General features: G+C 37.1%; 2 protein-coding genes across 2 annotated transcripts in view; one reads left to right on the top strand and one right to left on the bottom strand.

Annotated features, from left to right (window-relative positions):
* The window catches only part of RPAP2 (RNA polymerase II associated protein 2), an 83,571-nt gene extending 60,683 nt beyond the window's left edge, over window positions 1–22,888 (bottom strand). Inside the window, exons 1-6 of the mRNA XM_082676702.1 lie at window positions 22,811–22,888; window positions 22,025–22,070; window positions 14,982–15,096; window positions 13,310–13,408; window positions 13,037–13,102; window positions 10,953–11,041 (exon numbers count right to left, since the gene is read on the bottom strand). Coding sequence (XP_082532828.1) covers window positions 10,953–11,041; window positions 13,037–13,102; window positions 13,310–13,408; window positions 14,982–15,096; window positions 22,025–22,070; window positions 22,811–22,883 — 488 coding nt within the window. The 5' untranslated portion in view covers window positions 22,884–22,888. The remainder of the gene's footprint in view (window positions 1–10,952; window positions 11,042–13,036; window positions 13,103–13,309; window positions 13,409–14,981; window positions 15,097–22,024; window positions 22,071–22,810) is intronic.
* Window positions 22,889–22,977: 89 nt separating this feature from the next.
* GLMN (glomulin, FKBP associated protein) overlaps window positions 22,978–23,120 on the top strand; it is a 42,773-nt gene continuing 42,630 nt past the window's right edge. Inside the window, exon 1 of the mRNA XM_082666273.1 lies at window positions 22,978–23,061. The gene's annotated coding sequence lies outside the window, so the exon portion shown is untranslated. The remainder of the gene's footprint in view (window positions 23,062–23,120) is intronic.

Consider the following 23,120-nt stretch of genomic DNA (forward strand, 5'->3'; position numbering starts at 1 on the left):
CCAAGATGTTCTTCAATAGGTAAAGGGATAAATACTAGGCACATTCAGACAATGAAATATTATTCAGTGCTAAAAAGCAATGAGATACCAAGCTATGAAAAGACAGGGAGAAACTTAAATGCTTTTTACTAAGTGACAGAATCCAGTTTGAAAAGCCTACATACTATAGGACTCCAACTATATGACATTCTGTAAAAGGTAAAACTATGGAGACAGAAAAAGATAAGGGGTTACAGAGGTTTGTGGGTAGGAGACGAATAGGTGGAGCATAGAGGATTTTTAGAGCTATAAAACTACTCTGTATGACACTGTAATGGTAGATTCAAGTCATTATACATTTGTCCAAACCCCAAACTGTACACTAAGAGTGAACCCTAATGTAAACCATGGATGTGGGTGGTAATGATGTGTCAATGCAGGCTCATCAATTGTAAGAAATGTACCATTTTGATGGGGGATGCTGATAATGGGGGAGGTTATGCATGTGTGTGGGCAGGGAGTTTATGGGAAATCTCTGAACCTTCCTCTCCATTTTGCTGTGAACCTAAAATTGCTCAAAAAACAAAGTCGACTGGGACTTCCCTGGTGGTGCAGTGGTTAAGACTCTGAGCTCCCAATGCAGAGGGCCCGGGTTTGATCCCTGGTCAGGGAACTAGATTCCACATGCATGCCACAACTGAGAGTTCCCATGCCGCAACTAAGGCACTGGCGAGCCACAACTAAGGAGTCTGTGAGCTGCAATTAAAGAGCCTGTGAGCCGCAACTAAGGAGCCCGTCTGCCACAATTAAGACCCAGCGCAACCAAATAAATTAATTAAAAAAATAATACGAGCTTCCCTGGTGGCGCAGTGGTTGAGAGTCCGCCTGCCGATGCAGGGGACACGGGTTCGTGCCCTGGTCTGGGAGGATCCCACATGCCGCGGAGCGGCTGGGCCCGTGAGCCATGGCCACTGAGCCTGCGCGTCTGGAGCCTATGCTCCACAACGGGAGAGGCCACAACAGTGAGAGGCCCGTGTACAGCAAAAAAAAAATAATAATAATAATAATAATAAAAGTAAAAAACAAAGTCAATTAATAGAAAAAAATACAAGAACATAGGTGTGCACTAAAGAGAAGCTAAGGCACTGAACATAAATCCCATTTAAAGGGCAAAATAGGGCTGTAATGAAGGTCATATTGCAAAAATCTTTGATTAAAAAAAGTCAAGTTACGAACATTAAATGCTGGAGAGGGTGTGGAGAAAAGGGAACCCTCCTGTACTGTTGGTGGGAATGTAAATTGATACAGCCACTATGGAGAACAGTATGGAGGTTCCTTAAAAAACTAAAAATAGAACTACCATATGACCCAGCAATCCCACTACTGGGCATATACCAGAGAAAACCATAATTCAAAAAGATACATGCATCCCAATGTTCAATGCAGCACTACTTACAACAGCCAGGACATGGAAGCAACCTAAATGTCCATCAACAGAGGAATGGATAAAGAAGATGTGGTATATATATACCATGGAATACTACTCAGCCATAAAAAGGAACGAAATTGTGTCATTTGCAGAGATGTGGATGGACCGAGAGACCGTCATACAGAGTAAGTCAGAAAGAGAATAAATATCGTATATTAATGCATATATGTGGAATCTAGAAAAAAATGGTATAGATGATCTTATTTGCAAAGCAGAAATAGAGACACAGACGTAGAGAACAAACATATGGACACCAAGCGGGGAGAAGGGGTGGGATGATTTGGGAGACTGGGATTGATATACATATCCTACTATGTATAAAACAGATAACTAATGAGAACCTATGTACAGGGAACTCTACTCAGTGCTCTGTGGTGACCTAAATGGGAAGGAAATCCAAAAGAGAGGGGATATATGTATATATATAGCTGATTCACTTTGCTGTGCAGCAGAAAGAACACAATATTGTACAGCAACTATACTCCAATAAAAATTAATTTAAAAAAGTCAAGCTAAATGGATAGATGGAACCAGAAGCCATTTGAGTTATGACATTTAAAGGCTACCAATCAAAAATATCAGTTGCAAGTATTTTTCTATATAATTAAACATCACAGCATCAATCATATAACTACTGCCTAGATAATCCATTCATCTTTTGTTCAGTCGCAAGCATACTAGGCACTGCAGGGAATGATTTGTTGCCAATCCTCTCCTTAGCTATGGGAGGCACTGCTAACTGATCAAGGCATTCTTTCCCATTAAACATCTAAGTACCACACATCAGGAGGTGTACATCCCTGCTCTAGAGATTTCCCTGCAGTTCAGGAATTCCCCCAAGACCAATAATAAAAAAACTAGAAGAAAAAGACAAGATAAGGCAATAGGCAGTAAGTTCCTTGACAGTAAAAATTTGATCTATTTTTTCTTCTTCCTTAGTCCTTCAGCCAATCGAGGTGTGTCCTTTCCCAATCATCCAAATTATCCTGTTTACCCTCCTTCTTCCCACTCACGAAAACTCTAGTCACAGAAGCTACTTTGGTTTGGTGTTACTCAAAGAAAACAAATGACACTGCTTGGATGGTGACTAGCCTTGACTACTCCAGGGGGTATTTATAACTCCCATTAAGAGCTTTTTTAGCATACTAAATAATATGCTAACGTTTACAACAGAGTGTTTTATTGCCTGTTGACTACTTCCTCCCACTTCCATTTGTAGTTCTCTCACTCTTCCTATCCCACTTCCCCGCCCAAGTCTTCCTGGCTAAAATTATCAAGGTTCAGTACCATGCAGCTGTCTGGTATTTGGTCTTACACCAGGATCTGAGTATCACTGTAAGGAAAAAAAAATATGTGTAGACACAGTGATTCTCAACTGGATTCTTATACTAACTAAATGGCTAACCTGCAAATGCATGGCATATTCCATCATTCAACAAATTCCTTCAAAAATAAAATTCTGAAGTATTATATGTATGGACTATGTTGGGTATGTTAAGTAATACAAAGAATAGGTTCCTATTTTTAAGGACATTACAATTTAGTAGGAGGAAAGCACGTGTTCCAAGATATTTATAAATAATAATCCTCATAAGAATGATATAGCTACTACCACCATCCCACGTTACAGATAAAAAGACCGAGTACTGAAAGACTGACTAATGTGCCGAAAGTCACACAGCTAGTAAGTGGTAAAGCCAGGAATCACTGCCAGCCAGCATCGCTCATAAGAACTACACTCCTGCATCATATAATTCATGAGAGAGAGATGAGCTGCTCCAGAAAATTAGAGAAGAAAGAAAAACTTCTGGCTGAGCCAATGAAGAAAAGCTTCAGATTCAGCTGGGCCTATAAAGATCAATATAATTTGTATATAAAGACATTGGAGGCTAATCCTATGGATTTTACTCTGAGGTTTTACTCCACAAACCTCTCTCCCTTTTTTCTCTTTCCTTTCAGTAAACTACCATGCTTAAACTTAGCCCATCTCTTAAACAAACAAACACACAAAACAACCCTGTCCTTGAGCCATACAATCCCTCCCCCTTTCATCGTCAGACTTCTTTAAAGAAGTCTGCACTCATCATTTCCAATTCCGTATCTCCTATTCAGTCCTCAACCCTCTGCCTCCTGGAATCTGTATGCATTACTCTACTGAAATGGCTCTTGCTAAGATCACCAATTACCACAGGACTGCTAAATCTAAAGGATATTTTTCAGGATTTTTTTTTTCCTTTTTAAAGTACAGGAAAAAGAATTAGAATGAAAGGAGAGTTTGAAAGAGTAAGAAAATAGGAATAAACCATACAGCAAGGCCTTGGTGAGAGGAGAACAGAAACGGTAACACAGAGGTACTACATTAGCAACGAGGAGGCAGAGAAATGAGAAAGCATATGAAGAAAATAATGTTGAAGGAGCTTCTGGTGGATGCCCTCAATCATTTCAGTTAAGTAGTAGGTTATATCTACTAGGAGTTGGGGGTGGGGTTCAAAGTTTAAGGAGAGGAGAAAAGGTCTGAATATATCATAGTCATTAAGAAACAAAGAATAAACACGTGAGGACACTGTTGAGACTAGACAGAATGAACTGGAACAGGGCCACAGGAATGCAAAGAGTGCAGGCTTTGGTGCCAGACAAATCTGCATTTAAATCCCAAATCTATATATATAAGCTAAGTGTTCTTGAGAGAGTCACTAAACCTCTCTAAGCCTCAGTTTCACCACCCATAAAATGGGTAACGGTACTTCCTCAGGGATGTTGTGAGGACTGAATTAAATGAGACAGCATATCGAAAGTGCTAATGATCTTATTTGAGAACTTTACCCAATAATCTTCAGCAACAGAAAAGAAGGATGACTGAAGCCTAGAAGGTGGACATAATAGAAGTTAAGGGAGAAAGAATCTGGGATCTTTTGAGAGGATGATATTACAACTGCTGACAGTGGAACTCAAGAAAACAAATTTAATGAGGGTCTGCCAACCTAGAAGAATAGAGCTGAAGTAGAGACAGGAGGTCAAAACGAGGTCACAAAGCACATTCAGGAGTGACAGATGCAGATGAGATAGAGGTTGTGGTCAGAGACGGGAAGCTCCTATTTCAAGATCTTGTTGGCAGAATGGTTCCAAATAAGAATGAGGTCCAAGCATGGCTGAATCAAGGGGTAATAAAAATGTAAACATTATTCTAAATCATGAATACAATTTAAGTAGTTTTATGAGAAATCTCCAGCAATACAACTTGATATTTTTTGAGAAAAACACTAAGAATTAAAAGAAAATTAAACCTCTAATGAAGGGGAAAATTAGCATATATTGATTGCTTATTATATGGTAAGTGAATTTTTTTTTTAAATTGTGGTAAAATATACATTACATAAAATTGACCATTTAAACCATTTTTAGCTACAGTTCAGTGGTATCAAGTACATTCACACTGTTGTGCAACTATCACCATCTCTAGGACTTTTTCATCTTCCCATACTTTCTGCTACATGGTTATTATTTCATTTAATCTTCACGTAACTAACAACTTTATTTTTATAGATGAGGAAACTGAAGCTCTGAGGGGTTAACTGAGTTCCTAAGATCACTACACATATCGAGTAGTAAATCTAGGATTTGAATGTAGGTCTTTCAAAGTCTAAGTTCTCTCTTTCTAACATGATGCCTCTAATTAAAGCCAGAAAAAGGAACCCCAAAAGTTGCGAGGATACCATCTTTACTTATCCCCTCCCAAAAGAATTCAATATACTTTACTATTTTCCTCTCCTTTGTTTCAGTTCTCTGACTTCACATAAAGAAAACTACGCTGAACATTGTTTCTAGATGCTTTATGAGTGACTTTAATACTCTCTGATTCCCAATCTGTAAAAGGAAAAATGGTACCTGACACTAAGATAAACCAAAACTGAATTTAATGAGGTACTGGACAAAAGGTTCAATATAAAATTCAGTTTGTTTTTGCTATGAGCTGTTTTAGAAACAAGGCACCAAGTTACATTGCTCTTTCTTTTCTATCCTTTTTTAGATGAAATTCAAAAGCTTTTTCTTTGTTAAAACTACCATTTCTCATCAATGTTAAGTATCTTCCATTCCTTTCAAAGTTTACGTTGTCCTGAGACATTTAATTCAGATAAGCTCAATTTAAAAAATAAATAACTATCTTAGTTAAAGAATATCTTCAAGCTCTTCTTTATAAGCATTTTCACATTATTTTCACTAAAGCACAAATTAGATGATTAACTGTAACTTTAGCAGAGTACATCTAAAACTAGAAATAGCACACCAGAAGACCTTGGCGTGTGTGTATCACTTAGAATATGTGTATTATATATAAACCAACAGAAGCAGCAGGCTACATACAATTCCCCCCTGTGGTGGGAATTTTTCAAATACGATATGAAACATGTTAAAACCTGTTTCAGAAAGTTTTTATTCTGTCTACCAAGCAACACTATTCAGGAAGAGGTTATAGAAGTTGTTCTGCAGAGGTTTTTGGCTTCCGCACCTCTAAGATTATACTGTTTATTGCTAAGAAGCATGTGTGAAAATCCCCTACTCTGGGCCACATGATGGCGCTTTTAGCTCTGTCAGCATTAACCATTCACCCCAATTTCATCTTTTAAATCAAAATTTGAATCTAAACATTTGCCCTTCCTTCTCAGCTTTAACTCCTGATTTTTTAATGTTACAATTCAAGAAATTTCCCTCCTTCAACAACGTCAGAGCCTACAGTCAACCAAACAGGATTTATAAATGTAACTATATGACTACCTAAACAAGCATACCGTCTCAGAGGAACAAAACTGTATGTGGTCTGTTTCTGGCCACCAAGTGGGTGAAAAATTTCTAACTCACAACATGAGAAGCATCATACTGCGTCATGGCCAATGTTTTGTCTCTGACAGAGCATCAGGAGACATTTTGTGTAAAGCATTGCTGTTATTCATGACATTAAAGATATACTCCAGATATTTTTACCTTAATAACGAAAATGAAGACCCTTTTTGACTCCAAAGCCTCAACAGAAGTATGGAGCTAGAATTCATGAATTTGTCTAACTTTTTCTTAAATTGATTTATAGGTTTTTACCAAAGAGGTAGTGAGTTTATTATGGTACAAAATAGTATCTTATAGTAAATTTTACTATAGTTTTTAGTATTTTAGAATCTGGTGAATAAATTTATATTAGCTTTCACAATAATGTAAGAAAAAACAAATTGAGTTAAACTGTCAAATTGAATATTCTATTTCCAAATGGTATGTAAGACCATGGTGTCCCTAAAGATGTAAACTTCAAGTTGTTCTGGACATACTATAAAATATAAAATATTCTTGGTTGGGCTTCCCTGGTGGCGTAGTGGTTGAGAGTCCGCCTGCCGATGCAGGGCACACGGGTTCGTGCCCCAGTCTGGGAAGATCCCACATGCCGCGGAGCGGCTGGGCCCGTGAGCCATGGCCGCTGAGCCTGTGCATCCGGAGCCTGTGCTCCGCAACGGGAGAGGCCACAACAGTGAGAGGCCCGTGTGCCGCCAAAAAAAAAAAAAAAAAATTCTTGCTTTTTCTTCATAATTTAAAAACTTTAATTCAATCCTTTATCAGTCTTTATCTTTTACAGACTGAAGAGTTCAAATTTATTTAGTCAGTAATTTGTATTCTAATACTGTATTCTGTACCCTTAAATGAGACAGACTTCTCTACAAGGTAGTATAAATTTCCCTAGGCTTATACTGATCATTTTAATTTTCATCATTTTTATCAATGAGACATTTCCTTATCTAGAAAACTTTCACTATAGCAGCACTGACTGACTTAGAATTGTAAAACATTAGAACTAAAGGGAACTAAGGTTAAATGCAACTTTCTACTTACCAATGAGGAAAATAAGATTCAGCGCTGGTAACAGACTTTCTTACACTAAAACAACTAAAAATCTAAGCTAGATCCAACAAAACAGTGCTCTTAAAACTACAGATCGGGGGCTTCCCTGGTGGCACAGTGGTTAAGAATCCGCCTGCCAATGCAGGGGACGTGGGTTCTATCCCTGGTCTGGGAAGATCCCACATGCCGCAGAGCAGCTAAGCCCAAGCGCCGCAACTACTGAGCCTGCGCTCTAGAGCCCGCGAGCCACAACTACTGAGCCTGCAGGCCACAACCACTGAAGCTGGTGCGCCTAGAGCTCGTGCTCCACAATAAGAAGCCTGCACACTGCAATGAAGAGCATCCCCCACTCGCCACAACTAGAGAAAGCCCACGTGCAGCAAAGAAGACCAAATGCAGCCAAACATAAAATAAATAAAATAAATTTATACAAACAAACAAACACTACAGATCAGGACCAACCAATTAAGGGGGTTGCTACCAGCATTTCAAAAAAGCAACAGAGTAGAAAATATCAGAGGCTTTTCATGTAGTGAGGATAAAAACTGTTTCCTAAAACTTTTGCTTCAGTTCTATGTATGTGGTGGATAATGTAAAATGCATTTATTACAGTGGTCAAAAATTTTGGAAATCATTCATGGATACAGAGAACAAACAAATGTCGATGAAATAGGTGAAGGGTAGATTAAGAGGTACAAACCTCCAGTTATAAAATAAAGAAGCCATAGAGACGTGAAGTATAGCATGAGGAATATGTTCAATAATATTGTAATAACTTTGTATGGAGACAGATGGTTAACAGACTTATTGTGGTGATCATTACATAACGTATGAAAATGTCAAATCACCATGTAGTATACCTGAAACTAATATAATACTATATGTCAACTATATTTCAATTAAAGAAAGATTTTGCAAGTCATTACAATAAAATAACTAATTCTATGAGTGAATTTTAAAATTTATTCTTATTTTTGAATTATAATAAAAATAGTAATATTAATAAAATTATAACTTAATATTATGATGGTGATATAGCTTATTATTTATTACAACTCACTCTAAGCTAATAAAAATATCTCTGCATTAAATACTTAATGCTGCCATCTAAAAAAAAGCCATTTTTCCCCTTTAAAAGAAGATAGGTTACGAATGTTATACCCCATACTATATGTGAACAGACTTTCTTTAAAATACCACATTTCTGTAGAGCTTATATGTACAATAGCTAGACAAGCTTTTTAAACGAATACTGAATTCCAGAATTCTGATCATTAGCACACATAAAAATATCAAACATTCTCTGTGAAAACACAGTGACCTCTAGTGGATTAGATAAACTGACATAATCCTTGCCCCTAAGAATTTAGAAATTAAGGTAACACTGACGCATCCAGATATGAAAAATACTGACATGGTTATTATATACAAACAAGTATTATACATAAATAAGGGCTATAGTTACACTATGTACAATGTGACAATTGTATATTTATAGATTACTCACTGGTTACTTCCAATCAAGAGGAATATGATGAAAGAATCCTAGCCTTGTTCAGAATCTATCACTAGCTTAAGAAATACACTTAGTCTTTCTGAGCTTGTTTGATAATAAGGTTGGATTAAATTTTCTCTAAGGACCCTTTCAGTTCTTTCATTATGATCCTCTCTTTAATTCATCTTATACACCAATGCCAAACTAAATTCTATTCAAAAACACTTGATATCTCCCCAGGACTTGAAGATATACCAAACTTAGCTTGGCTCCTTGATACGTATCATTATTTTCTATTTTTTTCCCAAACATATCCCTTATTTCAAGTGAGCTAATGTTCTCACTATCTACTTCCAATACCAACCTATTCCTATGAGTTTATTTTCTCACTTCTGCTTACAGTTTTTCATTATGCAATGCTTTATCCTCACTAACTTACATTACAGGTTCCCATTAGAATAAGTACAAACTTGTTTCACTCATGTGTATTTGTTTTGTCATCCCAATGAGATTTAAATTTAAACTCACAGGTTGGTTTTTACACATGTGTAGCCTGCTGGGTAGTAAGAGCATGCTATACACTTTAAATGTAAATTAAATTGATTAGTTTAGGGAAACCAAGGTCATTTTCGTCTTTCTTTTTTAAGTGAGGTAAGAAAGGGCATATAGATACGGTAGAATTTCAAGAACTACAAATATAAAATGACAGAGCTTCATGCTTTGAGAAAAAGTGGGCATTCTTAAGAGAGCATGGTAAGATTTTGGGAAAAGGTTAGAGGGAAGAACTGTTTTAAATTAGCTGAAGGAAGTACCAATAACTATATCTGAAGAAAACAGAGATGACAGCAAAGGTGCTTTGATAAATGGTTTTGAAGCAGATATGAGTATGGGCTAAATGAGAGAGCTAACTTCAAGAAGTAGAGATCTCTGGAAGCAAAGTTAAGAACAACTCAAGGAAACACCAGTCTTAACACTGGGAAATGGAATATGTCACTGTCATTAGGACTGAGGAGATAATGGGCAGCGCTGGTGAAAGAAATGTTAAGGAAAGAGAAAAAGTGATAGTTAGAAAGGTGCTCTTAGCTTCCCAGTCACTTTGGACAATGCTACAATCTTTTATCCTCCAAACAAGAAAGTTGGATAGGCTGCTAGAGAAATGATGAGCAATTTAGTCTCCATTATGTTGAATTCAATTAACAAAGGCCATACTGTAGTATATTTTACATATTCTGAACCACACAAAATTGGAGCAGCAGGCAAAGGTGTCTGCAAAGGTACTGCCATCAGTAAAATTAATGCTAGTTGAACATAGTGTCACGTTACTTGTGTATCAAATAAGACTTTAAGTTTATTTAGCATAGATCCTATTTTACCCCAAATAACCCTGCCTTGTGTTGTTACAATATTCTCTATCAAACATGAATTACTTGAGACTTTATCTCATTAATTTAAGCCTTTGTTTGGAATTTCTAGACAATACAGTTCAGTTACATAAGAATAATTTTTGTTACTTTTTTAATATTATGTAATTTTCCCCTCAGTAACAAATTCTCTTTCAAATTCAGCAACTAATAAAATGTTATAAATGTTTAAACATTTCTCACAAGGCAAAATCCCAGGAATGTCTATAAACTTTTTTGCTAAAAATGACTCTAAATTGGCTTTCTTTAAATTTATATTGTACCGATTTTTAATACAGATTAAATAAATTAGTAACCTGAACTTTTTAACGTTAGTATATAGTTTCTTAACAACAAAGTGAGTTCAGTTGGATCCCAAAATCCAGTACCTTCTGAAAAAATTTATAATTCTTATCCCAGGATTATATTAACAGAATTAATAGAAATAACTATCACAATAGGAAGCAAAGTTCAGATTTTATGCTTAAAGCTAAAACAGCAAACACATAACATTTGTATGTATTAATTTTCTGATTTTAAGTGTAAAATCCTCAAAAGCTCTGCTTGAAATATAACCATTTCCCCACAATTAAAATGTGTACAGTAAATGCATTCCAAAGAAAACTATACCTACTTCTTGCATATTTCAAAAAATAGAAAGAAATTATTAGAATTTATGAACAAATGTATACATAATGATTTAAATTACCTTTCTTCTTCTCGAACCCACACTGGAGTTTTAGGAATTTGTGCTTCGAAAAATTTCGATGCTTTATAACAAAAATTGCTGCAAAAACACTGAAAAGAACATTTTAAAACTAGGAAATTATTTTTTTCTTATTGTGAAATACAACTTATGTACAGAAGAGAATATAAAACATAAATATGTAGTTCACAGAAAAAAACGAAAACCCATGAATCTACCACCCAAGGTAAGAAGTAAGATTTAGTACCTCTGAAGGCTTCTATGTATCCCTCCCCAATGGTATCACTCTCCACACTCCCCAGAGGTAACCACTATTATAAATTTTGTGTTATTCATTCTTTTGCTTTCTTTTAGTGTTGCTACTTACATACATATCCTATAAAATATATCATTCGGTTTTGCCTATTTTTAAACTCTGTCTAAATGGAATCATATTGTTATGTATTCTTGTATTCTTTTGTTCCACATTATGTTTTTTAGACTCATTTGTGTAGCTATAGCTTATTCATTTACACTGTGTATTATATTCCATTGCCTAAGTATACTGCCTTTTAGTTACTATTTAAGGACAGTTGAGTTGTTTGTAATTTTTTGTTATCATTACAATGTTACTATGAACCTTCTTTTAATAACAATTTTTTAAATTAAAAAATTGTGGTATAATACACAAAATTTACCATCTTAAGCATTTTTAAGTATATAGTTCAGTGGCATTAAGTACCTTCTTACTGTTTTGCAACCATCACCAACATCTAGCTCCAGAACTCTTTTCATCTTGCAAAACTGAAACTCCACACCCATTAAACCATAAGTCCCCTTTTCCACCTCCTCTGACAAAAACCATTCTACTTTCTGTCTCTATAAATTTGACTACTCTAATTACCTCATATAAGTAGAACCATATAATACTTTTCTTTTTGTGCTGGCTTATCTCACTTAGGATAACGTCTTCAAAGTACATTCAGTTGTAGCTTGTGTCAGAATTTCCTTCCTTTTCAAGGTCAAATAATTATTCCATTCTATGTATGTACCATATTTTGTTTATCCTACTAGGAACATTTATACACATATATACTTGTGCACATGGGCAAGGATTTATACCAAAGAATAGAAAGAATGGTCACAAAGAATGCGTAAATTTGACTTTGCCAAACAGTTGCTCAAAAAGGTTGTACCAATTTTTATTTGCCTTGCAGTATACAGAGTTACTAATGCTGTCAGGTTTTTATAATTTTGCTAATTTGGGGACTGTAAAAATGTAACTCAATGTGTTTTCATTTGCTATTTTCCTGATTACCGATAAGGCTGAGCATCTTTTCATATTCATTAGCCATTCAAGTTCCTTCCGTAAAATTTTTTTAATTAAGTCTTTGTCTTTTTCTTATAGATGACGTACTCTGGTTAGGAATCTATGGTCAGTTACATGTGAGAAATATAACTCCTTCTGATTTGTAGCTTATCTTTTCACTCTCTTTTTAAAGAAACTTCTAATGAGCAAATGTTTTCTATTTTAATGTAAAAAATGTATCAATTTTTCCTCTATGGTCTATAGTTTTCTATCTTATTTAAGAAATTCTCTCTAGTCCAAGTTTATAAAGATATTCCCTCATAGTGTCTTTGAAAAGGTATCTCTTTTACATTTAGGTCCTTAATCTACCTAAAATTGATCTTTGTATGTACACTGAAATAGGTGTCAGTTTTCATTATTTCCATATGGATAACTAATCATGCCAGTACAATTTATTAAAAAAAAATCCATCCTTTCTCCACTGATCTAAAATACTTCTGATGTCATATGTCCAGTGTCCACATAAAAAGTGAGTCTGTTTCTGGCTCTCTACTCTGTCCTATGATTCACTCGCCTGAATTTGTGCCAATATGCATTTTTAATTTTTAAAAGTTCACATATTAAGTAAAGTGTAAGCAAAGAGGTTTTTTTTAAACACCTTGAATGAAATATTTATAAATGAAAAACTTTTAACATGGCTATTTTCTAAAAGGCAAGATTTTAAACAGATATTTTTAGAATTCCATTTAGTATAATATTAAAAATTAACTGCCACATTGAAAATAGCCTTTAAACTTACCTTTCTTTCAGTAATATCATAGACTTTATTGGTTTTGGTAGAAATTTTATATTTCTGTTTTGGTACCTAAAGAAAAGAACATATAGCTTACAAAAGAATTCAAATAATAAACATGAACTTTACAGTTAACAAGAGTAAGTCATCTACATATCATATCTTTGGCTAACCCACATCATTAGTTCATGACCTGTTTCATTTATTGTTCTTTCTACACAGTATTTTGCTAAATATAAAAATTAAAAGTCTACATGTTAAAAAAAAGTAGTTACTTACAATTCCTAGCTTCTTCCGACATAAGGGATAGCCACAGAGTTTGATAATAGAACGCTCATCCACGACATCACTATAATGAGCAGGTGTGATGAACTTCCCCTATAAAGAAATGAGAGGGGCATTTCCCCCACCAGATTATTGGAAAAGTTTATTTATCAGCTCTTTAAGCTTTACCGATCTCATTTGAAAACACAGGGATCATAACAGTACCTATCTCATAGGTTTGATGTTAGAATCAGAAGAGAAAATAAAGGAAAAGTACTCAAAAAGCGCTTCTTGACACATACTAAGTACTCAGAAAATGTTAGCTATTATTAAAAAAAAAAACCCACAAAGCCCAAAAAATTTCTGCCATGGTAGACTGTGCATCCCTGTAGATTATACAATTCATGAAAGGAGGAAGAAGTGATGCTACAGTGACTGCTATATCAAAGGAAAATATTGATAGTATATTTTATTTTAAAAAAGTATTACTTGGGACTTCCCTGGTGGCACAGTGGTTAAGAATCTGCCTGCCAATGCAGGGGACACCAGTTCGAGCCCTGGCCCAGGAAGATTCCACATGCCACCGAGCAACTAAGCCCACGAGCCACAACTACTGAAGCCCGTGCGCCTAGAGCCCGTGCTCCACAACAAGAGAAGCCAGCGCACCAGAACGAAGAGCAGCCCCGCATTCGCTGCAACTAGAGAAAGCCCGTGTGCAGCAACAAAGACCCAACACAGTCAAAAACAATTAAATAATAATAAAAAAAGTATTACTCAAAAATAAACCAAATAAAATAATAGGATATAATTTAACCTATTTCTTAAAGCACAATCTCAAAAACAAAGTATACTAAAGGTGTCATTGTGATTCCTGAACAAATTTTTGTGCAAAATCTTCTATCTTCTGAAAAGAACAGTGAGGTGATAGTTATAAGCTAATGCCAGATATTTTCCTTTGACGTTTTCATGTTCAAATAATCTCAGTTCTTGAGACAAACCATTTCTGGTCTGTCTTTGTCTTTAAAGTCATCAAGTATGGAGATTCTGATGCAGTTACCTATATGAATTTAAATACTGTCATATTTATATTCCTCTTGTTTAGGAAAATCTCTAAGCCACACTAAGAATTATTTCTGCAATAAAATTTCTGAGCTTTAATTTTCCATTTCTTTTTTCTCTTAAGGATTATGAGGATATAACAGACATTTCCATTCAAGTTTTTAATGCAATAAGCCATTAAAGAAAACAAAAAAAGTTTTTTAATGCAGATGATAATTCTCTTATGTGTTAAACTATAAATGGTCTATATTTCAGGTTTTTAAAATATCAAAATTAATGAAATTACATTAACAAAAATAACGATCTTCCATTACTAAAATAGGATAACATACAGAATATGAAAAGTGACATGGGGATCAGCAGTGCAAAGCAATGAAAATCGGTTGAGATTAGCAGACTGGTTAAAAGAACTAGCACGAAGGGGTAAAACATGCATGTTATCTCTCTTTAGTGCATTTTAAAGTCACTATAAAACAAGGAATGCATAATAGTTGATTATTTTTAAATGCATAAATTCTATAGCATGTAGCTGACAATAGATTCAAAGATTTCAATAATGTAAAGACGTTTCACATTACACATATTTAAAGATCTTATACAACAAAAGTAATAATTTATCAACACATACACACTCCCTTAGGAATTCTTCTGTAATATTCTCTTCTAAAAGCTGTTCAACAATACGTAGAGCTTTTCTCTCAAACTCAATCTTCTTTCTGACAACTGCTTCTAGTTCGGCTTTCCTAAAATTAAAAAAATATGTATTTTTTTTTACATATTATAAAGGTTATAAAGGTTATTCTACTTGTAAGTTTTAGCATAGCTAATTTTCTATATTTTAAAATACAACACTAACAACTTACTATTTTGCTACTTAAGTTAAATGTATATTTTTAAATGCTGTTTCTTTCAATCCAATACTTTTCAAAAAGGAAACAAGCTACTTGTTACACTGCACACATTGATGTCTGCCATAACAACAGGATTATTTGACTTCCAGAGCTCAGAGGACAAGGAAGAACTTAGAGTCTCCTACAGAAAAGAAAATGAGGGGAAATCTTTTTGCCAGTTAGATTTTATACTCAATCACTCCTGTGTGTACCTAAAAATGGAGGTTTTCCCCTGAAATCGTTAGAAATCAGAAGTGACTGGAGAGGTAAAAGAGGATTTCGGCTGTTCTTGTGAGTAAAAATTTCTTTGTGCTAATTCTCAAAAGTTAAGTAGTGGCTGGCCCAGTCTGACAGGACAGAGTCATATTTGCAAAGAAGTATTTACTTACTTTTGTTGTAAAGTCTTATTAAACAACTATATTGATATGACTATATAGTTTAGGAAAACAACAATCTTCCTAGGAGGGCTGGACCTTATCCTCGCACCAGTGGGACTCTGTCAGCCTTTGCTGGCCCCATGAATACACATTATGAATATAAAAGCAGAGGCTATCTGATCAAACAATGGCCCTAGGACAGTGGTTCTCAAGTCTAGCTGCACTTTAGGATCATCTGATGAGATTTTTTAAAAAGATACCATGCTTAGGTCCCACTGCAGGCTAATTAAATCACAATCTTTGAGGACGGGGCCTGGTTACTGGTGTTTTCTTAAGTGTTCCAGATAATCTTAGCGTGTAACAGGGCTGAGAACCACTGCCATGGGACCAAAGATACCAACTATCTTGGTGACTTATTTGCTCCTTTCCTACACTACTTTCTTCTTGCCTACCAGAACAACATTTGCTGCCCTCTTGGACACTGACTAGGCTCTCATACCTGGACCTAGAATGTATTCACCTTTTCTCCCTTCCTTCACTGACTTCCAAGACTTTAGACTCTAGTTCCTGGCCTGGAGCAATATGTCTTACAAAAACAATTTGGAGAAATGACACAAGATTGCCAGCTGGGGACAAATAGGGACATTAAAACAAGAAGAAACTTGCAATTAACACCTGTTCTCCCACCATTTCAGAAAGACCAATCTTACGTCAAATATGTAAAAAAGACATGGACAGAGATTAAAAGGCAGTTCTTTGTATTGAATATATATATTCAGCTTTATGACAAACATTATTTTATTTTTCTCATTTTGCTGCCTACCACTAAAAGCTATGTCATATACTAAGATCAGAACAGAATGTACATTAGGAGTTGCTAACTTAAGCAGTTAATCACCTCAACGTGCAGGAACAGCCGCACTCCTTAACTGATGGATACCTACAGCTGTATCCCATGGATAGCCCTGTCTCACTGCTGCTCTCTAACCCAAATGACAGGTAGTGTGGTGTACAGCAGTGGTTCTCAAACTTTTTGGTTTCAGTGCTCCTTTATACTCTTAGCTTTCGCTTATATAGATTATAACTGTTGATACTTACCATACTAGGATTAAAGGTGAGAAAAATTTCAAGCGTTCATTTATTAATTCATTTAATAGGAATGCACACATTACATTTAACATATTTTTAAAAATCAATTTATTTATTATTTATTTTTGGCTGCACTGGGCCTTTGTTGCTGTGCACGGGCTTTCTCTAGTTGCCGCGAGTGGGGGCTACTGTTCGTTGCGGTGCATGGGCTTCTCACTGCGGTGGCTTCTCTTGTTGTGGAGCATGGGCTCTAGGTGCACGGGCTTCAGTAGTTGTGGCACATGTGCTTAGTAGTTGTGGCTTGCAGGCTCTAGAGCGCAGGCTCAGTAGTTGTGGTGCATGGGCTTAGTTGCTCCGCGGCATGTGAGATCTTCCTGGACCAGGGCTCAAACCCGTGTCCCCTGCATTGGCAGGTGGGTTCTTAACCACTGAGACACCAGGGAAGCGCTTAACATATTTTTAAATGAAAAATTTATTGTGAAGAGAGGAATTGTTTTATATTTTTGCAAAGCTCTTTAATTTCTGGCTTAATACTATTCACCTGGATTGAATGTAGAAGTATTTTTCAGTTGGAATAAATTTATGAAGGATCACTCCTTTCAACAACTAGTTGGCTACCCCAAGGATTTTTAATTGTTTCATCATCCTGCATGATCTGCTCAAAATACATTTCAGCTTATCTATATTCTTCAAATCATAGTACTTAGAATAAAATATAATCTCAAGCTTGTGGTCAGATCCATGTTGAAGAGAGTTGCAAATTACATTGTTATAATTATTAACTAAACTTTACTTTTGTATTTGGTCGGCCAAAAGGTTTATTAGGTTTCTTCCATAAGATGGCTCTAGTAGCACTTAGTTGTCTTTAACTTCATTCGAAACAATTTTGTTAGATTGTATGTGACAGCTGTCATATCAGCTTACGTTAAAAAAAAAAACTTATCAAAATTGGTGAATTTTTGTGTAGCCATTTTAACATTGAAGATGGAAGAAAAAAGCAACGTTTTTGGCATATCATGCTTTATTATTTCAAGAAAGGTAAAAACACAACTGAAACACAAAAAGACTTGTGCAGTGTACGGAGAAGGTGCTGGGACTGATCAAACGTGTCAAAAGTGGTTTGAGAAGTTTTGTGCTAGAGATTTCTCACTGGATGATGCTCCACAGTTGGGTGGACCAGTTGAAGTTGACAGCAATCAAATTGAAACAATAATTGAGAACAATCAACATTATACCACTCGGGAGATAGAAGATACACTCAAAATATCCAAATCAAGCCTTGAAAATCATTTGCACCAGCTTGGTTATGTGAATTGCTTTGATGTTTGGGTTCCACATAAGTTAAGTGAAAAAAACCTTCTTGACCAGAACTTCCCTGGTGGCGCAGTGGTTAAGAATCCGCCTGCCAATGCAGGGGACACAGGTTCGAGCCCTTGGTCCGGGAAGATCCCACATGCTGCGCAGCAACTAAGCCGGTGCACCACAACTACTGAGCCTGCGCTCTACAGCCCGCAAGCCACAACTATTGAAGCCTGTGTGCCGAGAGGCCGTGCTCCACAACAAGAGAAGCCACTGCAATGAGCAGCCCGTGCACCACAGCAAAGAGTAGCCTCTGCTCACCGCAATTAGAGAAAGGCCGCGCACAGCAATGAAGACCCAACACAGCCAAAAATAAATTAAAAAAAAAAAAAATACCCTTCAGAAAAACAAAAAAAACCCTTCTTGACTGTATTTCCGCATGAGATTCTCAACTGAAACGTAATGAAAACATTCTGTTTGTTTTTTTTTTTTTTTGCGGTACGTGGGCCTCTCACTGTTGTGGCCTCTCCCGCTGCGGAGCACAGGCTCCGGATGCGCAGGCTCAGCGGCCATGGCTCACGGGCCCAGCCGCTCCGCGGCATGTGGGATCTTCCCGGACCGGGGCACGAACCCGTGTCCCCTGCATCGGCAGGCGGACTCTCAACCACTGTGCCACCAGGGAAGCCCAAACGTTCTGTTTTTAAAACAAACTGTGATGGGCAATAAAAAGTGGATACTGTACAACAGTGTGGAATGGAAGGGATCACGGGACAAGTGAAATGAAACCACCACCAACCATACCAAAGGCCGGTCTTCATCCAAAGAAGGTGATGTGTGTATGGTGGGATTGGAAGGGAGTCATCTATTATGAGCTCCTTCCAGAAAACCAATTAATTCCAACAAGTACTGCTCCCAATTAGACCAACTGAAAGCAGCATTCGGAATTAGCCAACAGAAATCTCATCATCTTTCATCAGGATAACACAAGACCGCATGTTTCTTTGATGACCAGGCAAAAACTGTTACAGCTTGGCTGGGAAGTTCTGATTCATCCATCCAATTCACCAGACATTGCACCTTTGGATTTCCATTTATTTCGGGCTTTGCAAAATTCTCTTAATGGAAAAAATTTCAATTCCTTGGAAGACTGTAAAAGGTACCTGGAACAGTTCTTTGCTCAAAAAGATTAAAAGTTTTGGTAAGATGGAATTATGAAGTTGCCTAAAAAAAGGCAGAAGGTAGTGGAACAAAAGGGTGAATAAGATGTTCAATAAAGTTCTTGGTGAAAATGAAAAATGTGTCTTTTATTTTTACTTAAAAAACTGAAAGCACTTTTTGGCCCACCCAATAATATTTCCTAAAGCCAAGTCACTATAATCATGCTGCTCCACAGGAGAATACTCTTCAAAACAGATCTCAAATTTATCTGATTTCTCCACTCCCAAATGATCACTATCCCTAACATCTTACAACTTTTAAAACTTAAATTCTTCTACTTTATTAAAGTTTTCCCATTTGCACTTAGAAAATCTGAATTTCTCACCATGGCCTACCAGGCACTGTTTGAATAGAACCCACCTCTAACCTTTTCCTATGCTGCTTTCTTCCTTTGCTCAGAATGCTGCATACCACCCTCAGCATCTCTTTTTTTATAATTGACTAAGCTTTTTCTTGTCACACATATTGCCACTTCTGGCTGGCGGTCTCGCCTCACTACTCTTGGTCTGGTAAATGCCTACTTAGCCTTTAGGTCTCAGTTTAATTATTACTTCCTTGGAGAAGGCTTTCCCTGAAAACCTACCACCCTTCCTGCCAACCTCCAGCTTTACTGGACCCCGGTTTCTAGTTCCTCCATCACAGTCTTTTCCTTTATAGCACTTATCATAATTGGTAATTATGTATTTATTTGTGATAATTTAATTGGTATTTCTCTGTTCCACTAGAAAGGAACTGTGTGTATTCTGTTCAAAATCATATCCTCAGGGCCTCTGAAACCACACAACTCCCAGAAGAGAACACAGTCAGAATACTCTTTGACATAAAAAGCCCAGAGATGAACCCAAACACATATGGTCACCTTATCTTTCATAAAGGAGGCAAGAATATACAAGGGAGAAAAGACAGCCTCTTCAATAAGTGGTTCTGGGAAAACTGGACAGCTACATGTAAAAGAATGAAATTAGAACACTCCCTAACACCATACACAAAAACTCAAAATGGATTAAAGACCTAAATGTAAGGCCAGACACTATAAAACTCTTAGAGGAAAACATAGGCAGAACACTCTATGGCATAAATCACAGAAAGATCCTTTTTGACCCACCTCCTAGAGAAATGGAAATAAAAACAAAAATAAACCAATGGGACCTAATGAAACTTAAAAGCTTTTGCACAGCAAAGGAAACCATCAATAAAACGAAAAGACAACCTACTGAATGGGAGAAAATATTTGCAAATGTTATGACCAATAAGGGGTTAATACCCAAAAATATATTAACAGCTGATACAACTCAATATAAAAACAAACAACCCAATTAAAAAATGGTCAGAAGACCTGAATAGACATTTTCCCAAGGATATATACATGGCCAAGAGGAACATGAAAAACTGCTCACCACTGCTAATCATCAGAGAAATGCAAATCAAAACCACAATGAGATATCACCTCATACCTATCAGAATGGCTATCATCAAAAAGTCTACAAATAACAAATGCTGGCGAAGATGTGGAGAAAAGGGATCCCTCCCATACTGTTGGTGGGAATGTAAATTGGTACAGCCACTATGGAAAGCAGTACAGAGGTTCCCTAAAAAACTGAAACTAAAACTACCATATGATCCAGCAACTCCACTCCTGGGTATATATCTGAAGAAAATTACAACACTAGTTTGAAAAGATACATGCCCCCCAATGTTCATAGCAGCATTATTTACAATAGCCAAGATATAGAACCAAGCTAAGTGTCTATCAACAGATGAATGGATAAAGATGTGGTTTATACATGCCATGGAATACTACTCAGCCATAAAAAAGAATGAAATTCTGCAATTTGCAACAATGTGGATGTACCCAGAGGGTATCATGCTTAGTGAAATAAGTCAGACAGAAAAAGACAAATATTATGTGAAATCACTTATATAGAGGACAAACTAGTGGTTACCAGTAGGGAGACAGCAGGGGGAGGGGCAAGACTGGGGTATGGGACTGAGAGATACAAACTATGTATAAAATAAATAAGCAACAAGAAGGTACTGTACAGTACAGGGAAATTTAGCTATTATTTTTTAATATTATTAATATTATTTTATATGGAGTGTAATCTACAAAAATATTTACTCTCTATGTTGTACATCTGAAACTAATATAATATTGTAAATCAACTATAGTTCAATTAAAAAAATTTTTAAAAATCATATCCTCAGGGCCTAACACAAATCTGGCATGTCTTACATTTAGTAAATAATTTTTGAAAGAATGAGTAAATTAAGGCCAAAGCCAATACTTTATAAAATGATACCTTATAGATATGTATACTTTAATCATCCTCAGAGACTATATCTATTCTAAAAACCTTTTTGACAGGAGATAAAGCCTTTTTAGGAGATGCCTATAAACAGTACAGGACAACTTTTTGCTGAAAATATGGACATGATGTAAACAAACAACAACAACAAAAAAGGTTTCTTGGAGTCTCTGGCATATAATGCAAAAAAAGGAGACTATGTGAAGAGATGAAAAAAAAGTACCTGGTTAATTCAGGAATGTTTATTCCCATTGACATCTTTCTACAGATACTCATACCTTCACCAGCAATCTAAAAGTGTCCATTGGACTTTCTTAAGGTGTGGAGTAGGTAAAATAACAATCTATGATAGAATTTATCGTACTTCCCAGATCTTCCCCTTCTCTCAAAATAACTTTCTCTGAGGTAGCACCCATTATTGTTTTAAAAAATGGTTCAATTAATATGTGATTAACAGATAAGTGAAAGCAGCTGTCTGAGTAGTTCTCATACCTTTTAGAAGCATCTTCTTGTTTCAAGGCACTTGTCTGCTTAGTACCTACAATTAAAGAAACAAAAAACAGTAGGTCAAGTCTACACAAACACACCAGGTTACAGGACAGATTCTTGCCCAAATAAACTGTAGACCATCTTCTCTTCTTTTCCACACATTTCACTTCCAATTCTGTGTGAAAATCAAATGAAATGGGAAGGGAATCCAATTTGGTTTTGCAAACTAATTATTTTTCTTGGTTAAAATGTATCTCTCTCAGGACTGATTTTTCTTGTATCACAGTCGCATAACTAAGCACTCCTGAAAGCCCGAGATCTGGGTACTTCTAGGGGCAACCGCTCTCCGTCCCCCTAAATGTTCGCTCCCGGGCAAGAGGGGTCTGACACCTCAGAGAACCAGGGCACCAAAGCAGCAGCACATCTGGAAGAAGGACCGGTGCCTGAGTCGAGGTCAGCTGCACTCGGCCTACCGACGCTGCCCTGGTCACTTATCCACTCTGGCGACCCCAGCTGCAGGCTCCCAGGACCTCTACTTCTCATTCCCTCAGAGCCTGGAGCACAGCCCATTCTGGGGAAAATCTCGGAACACTAGTGTAAAGAGGTGGGGGTCTGGCCGAAGGTCTTTCCCAGAAGGCCAGAGTTCGGCGGTGGGAATCTCCCGGCCTTCTCTGCCCCGAAGACCTCCTCCCCTGGGGCAACCTTTCGGGAGCGCCCCGCACGCCTCAGTCTGGAATTCTGTCGGGGACCAGTTCTCAGTTCCAAACGTAGGAAGGCCCTTCTTCCTACCTGCGACGTTTCGGGAGGCACGAGGACCCCGGGACTTACGGCCGGCAGAGACCTTCCCGACCCAGTCGGCCATTGGCAGCGTCGTCGGCGTCGGAACCGGCCCAGGAGCCTTTCCCCTAAGACTCCGCCTCCCGTCGCGTAGCGCGAGGCGGGACCGGCTGGGGTGGGGCGGGGCCAGGAAAGCGGCCTGCTCTGCCGGAGGAGGAGGAGGAGCAGCAGAAGGAGAAGGAGGGCGGCGAGAGGCCTGGCGGGTAGGTGGGTGTACCGGGGGTCCCGGGCGGCCGGGGCTCGCGGTGGACGGTGAGTCTCA

Source organism: Grampus griseus, assembly GCF_964374135.1.
Source record: "Grampus griseus genome assembly, chromosome: 1".
NCBI classification, from domain to species: domain Eukaryota; kingdom Metazoa; phylum Chordata; class Mammalia; order Artiodactyla; family Delphinidae; genus Grampus; species Grampus griseus.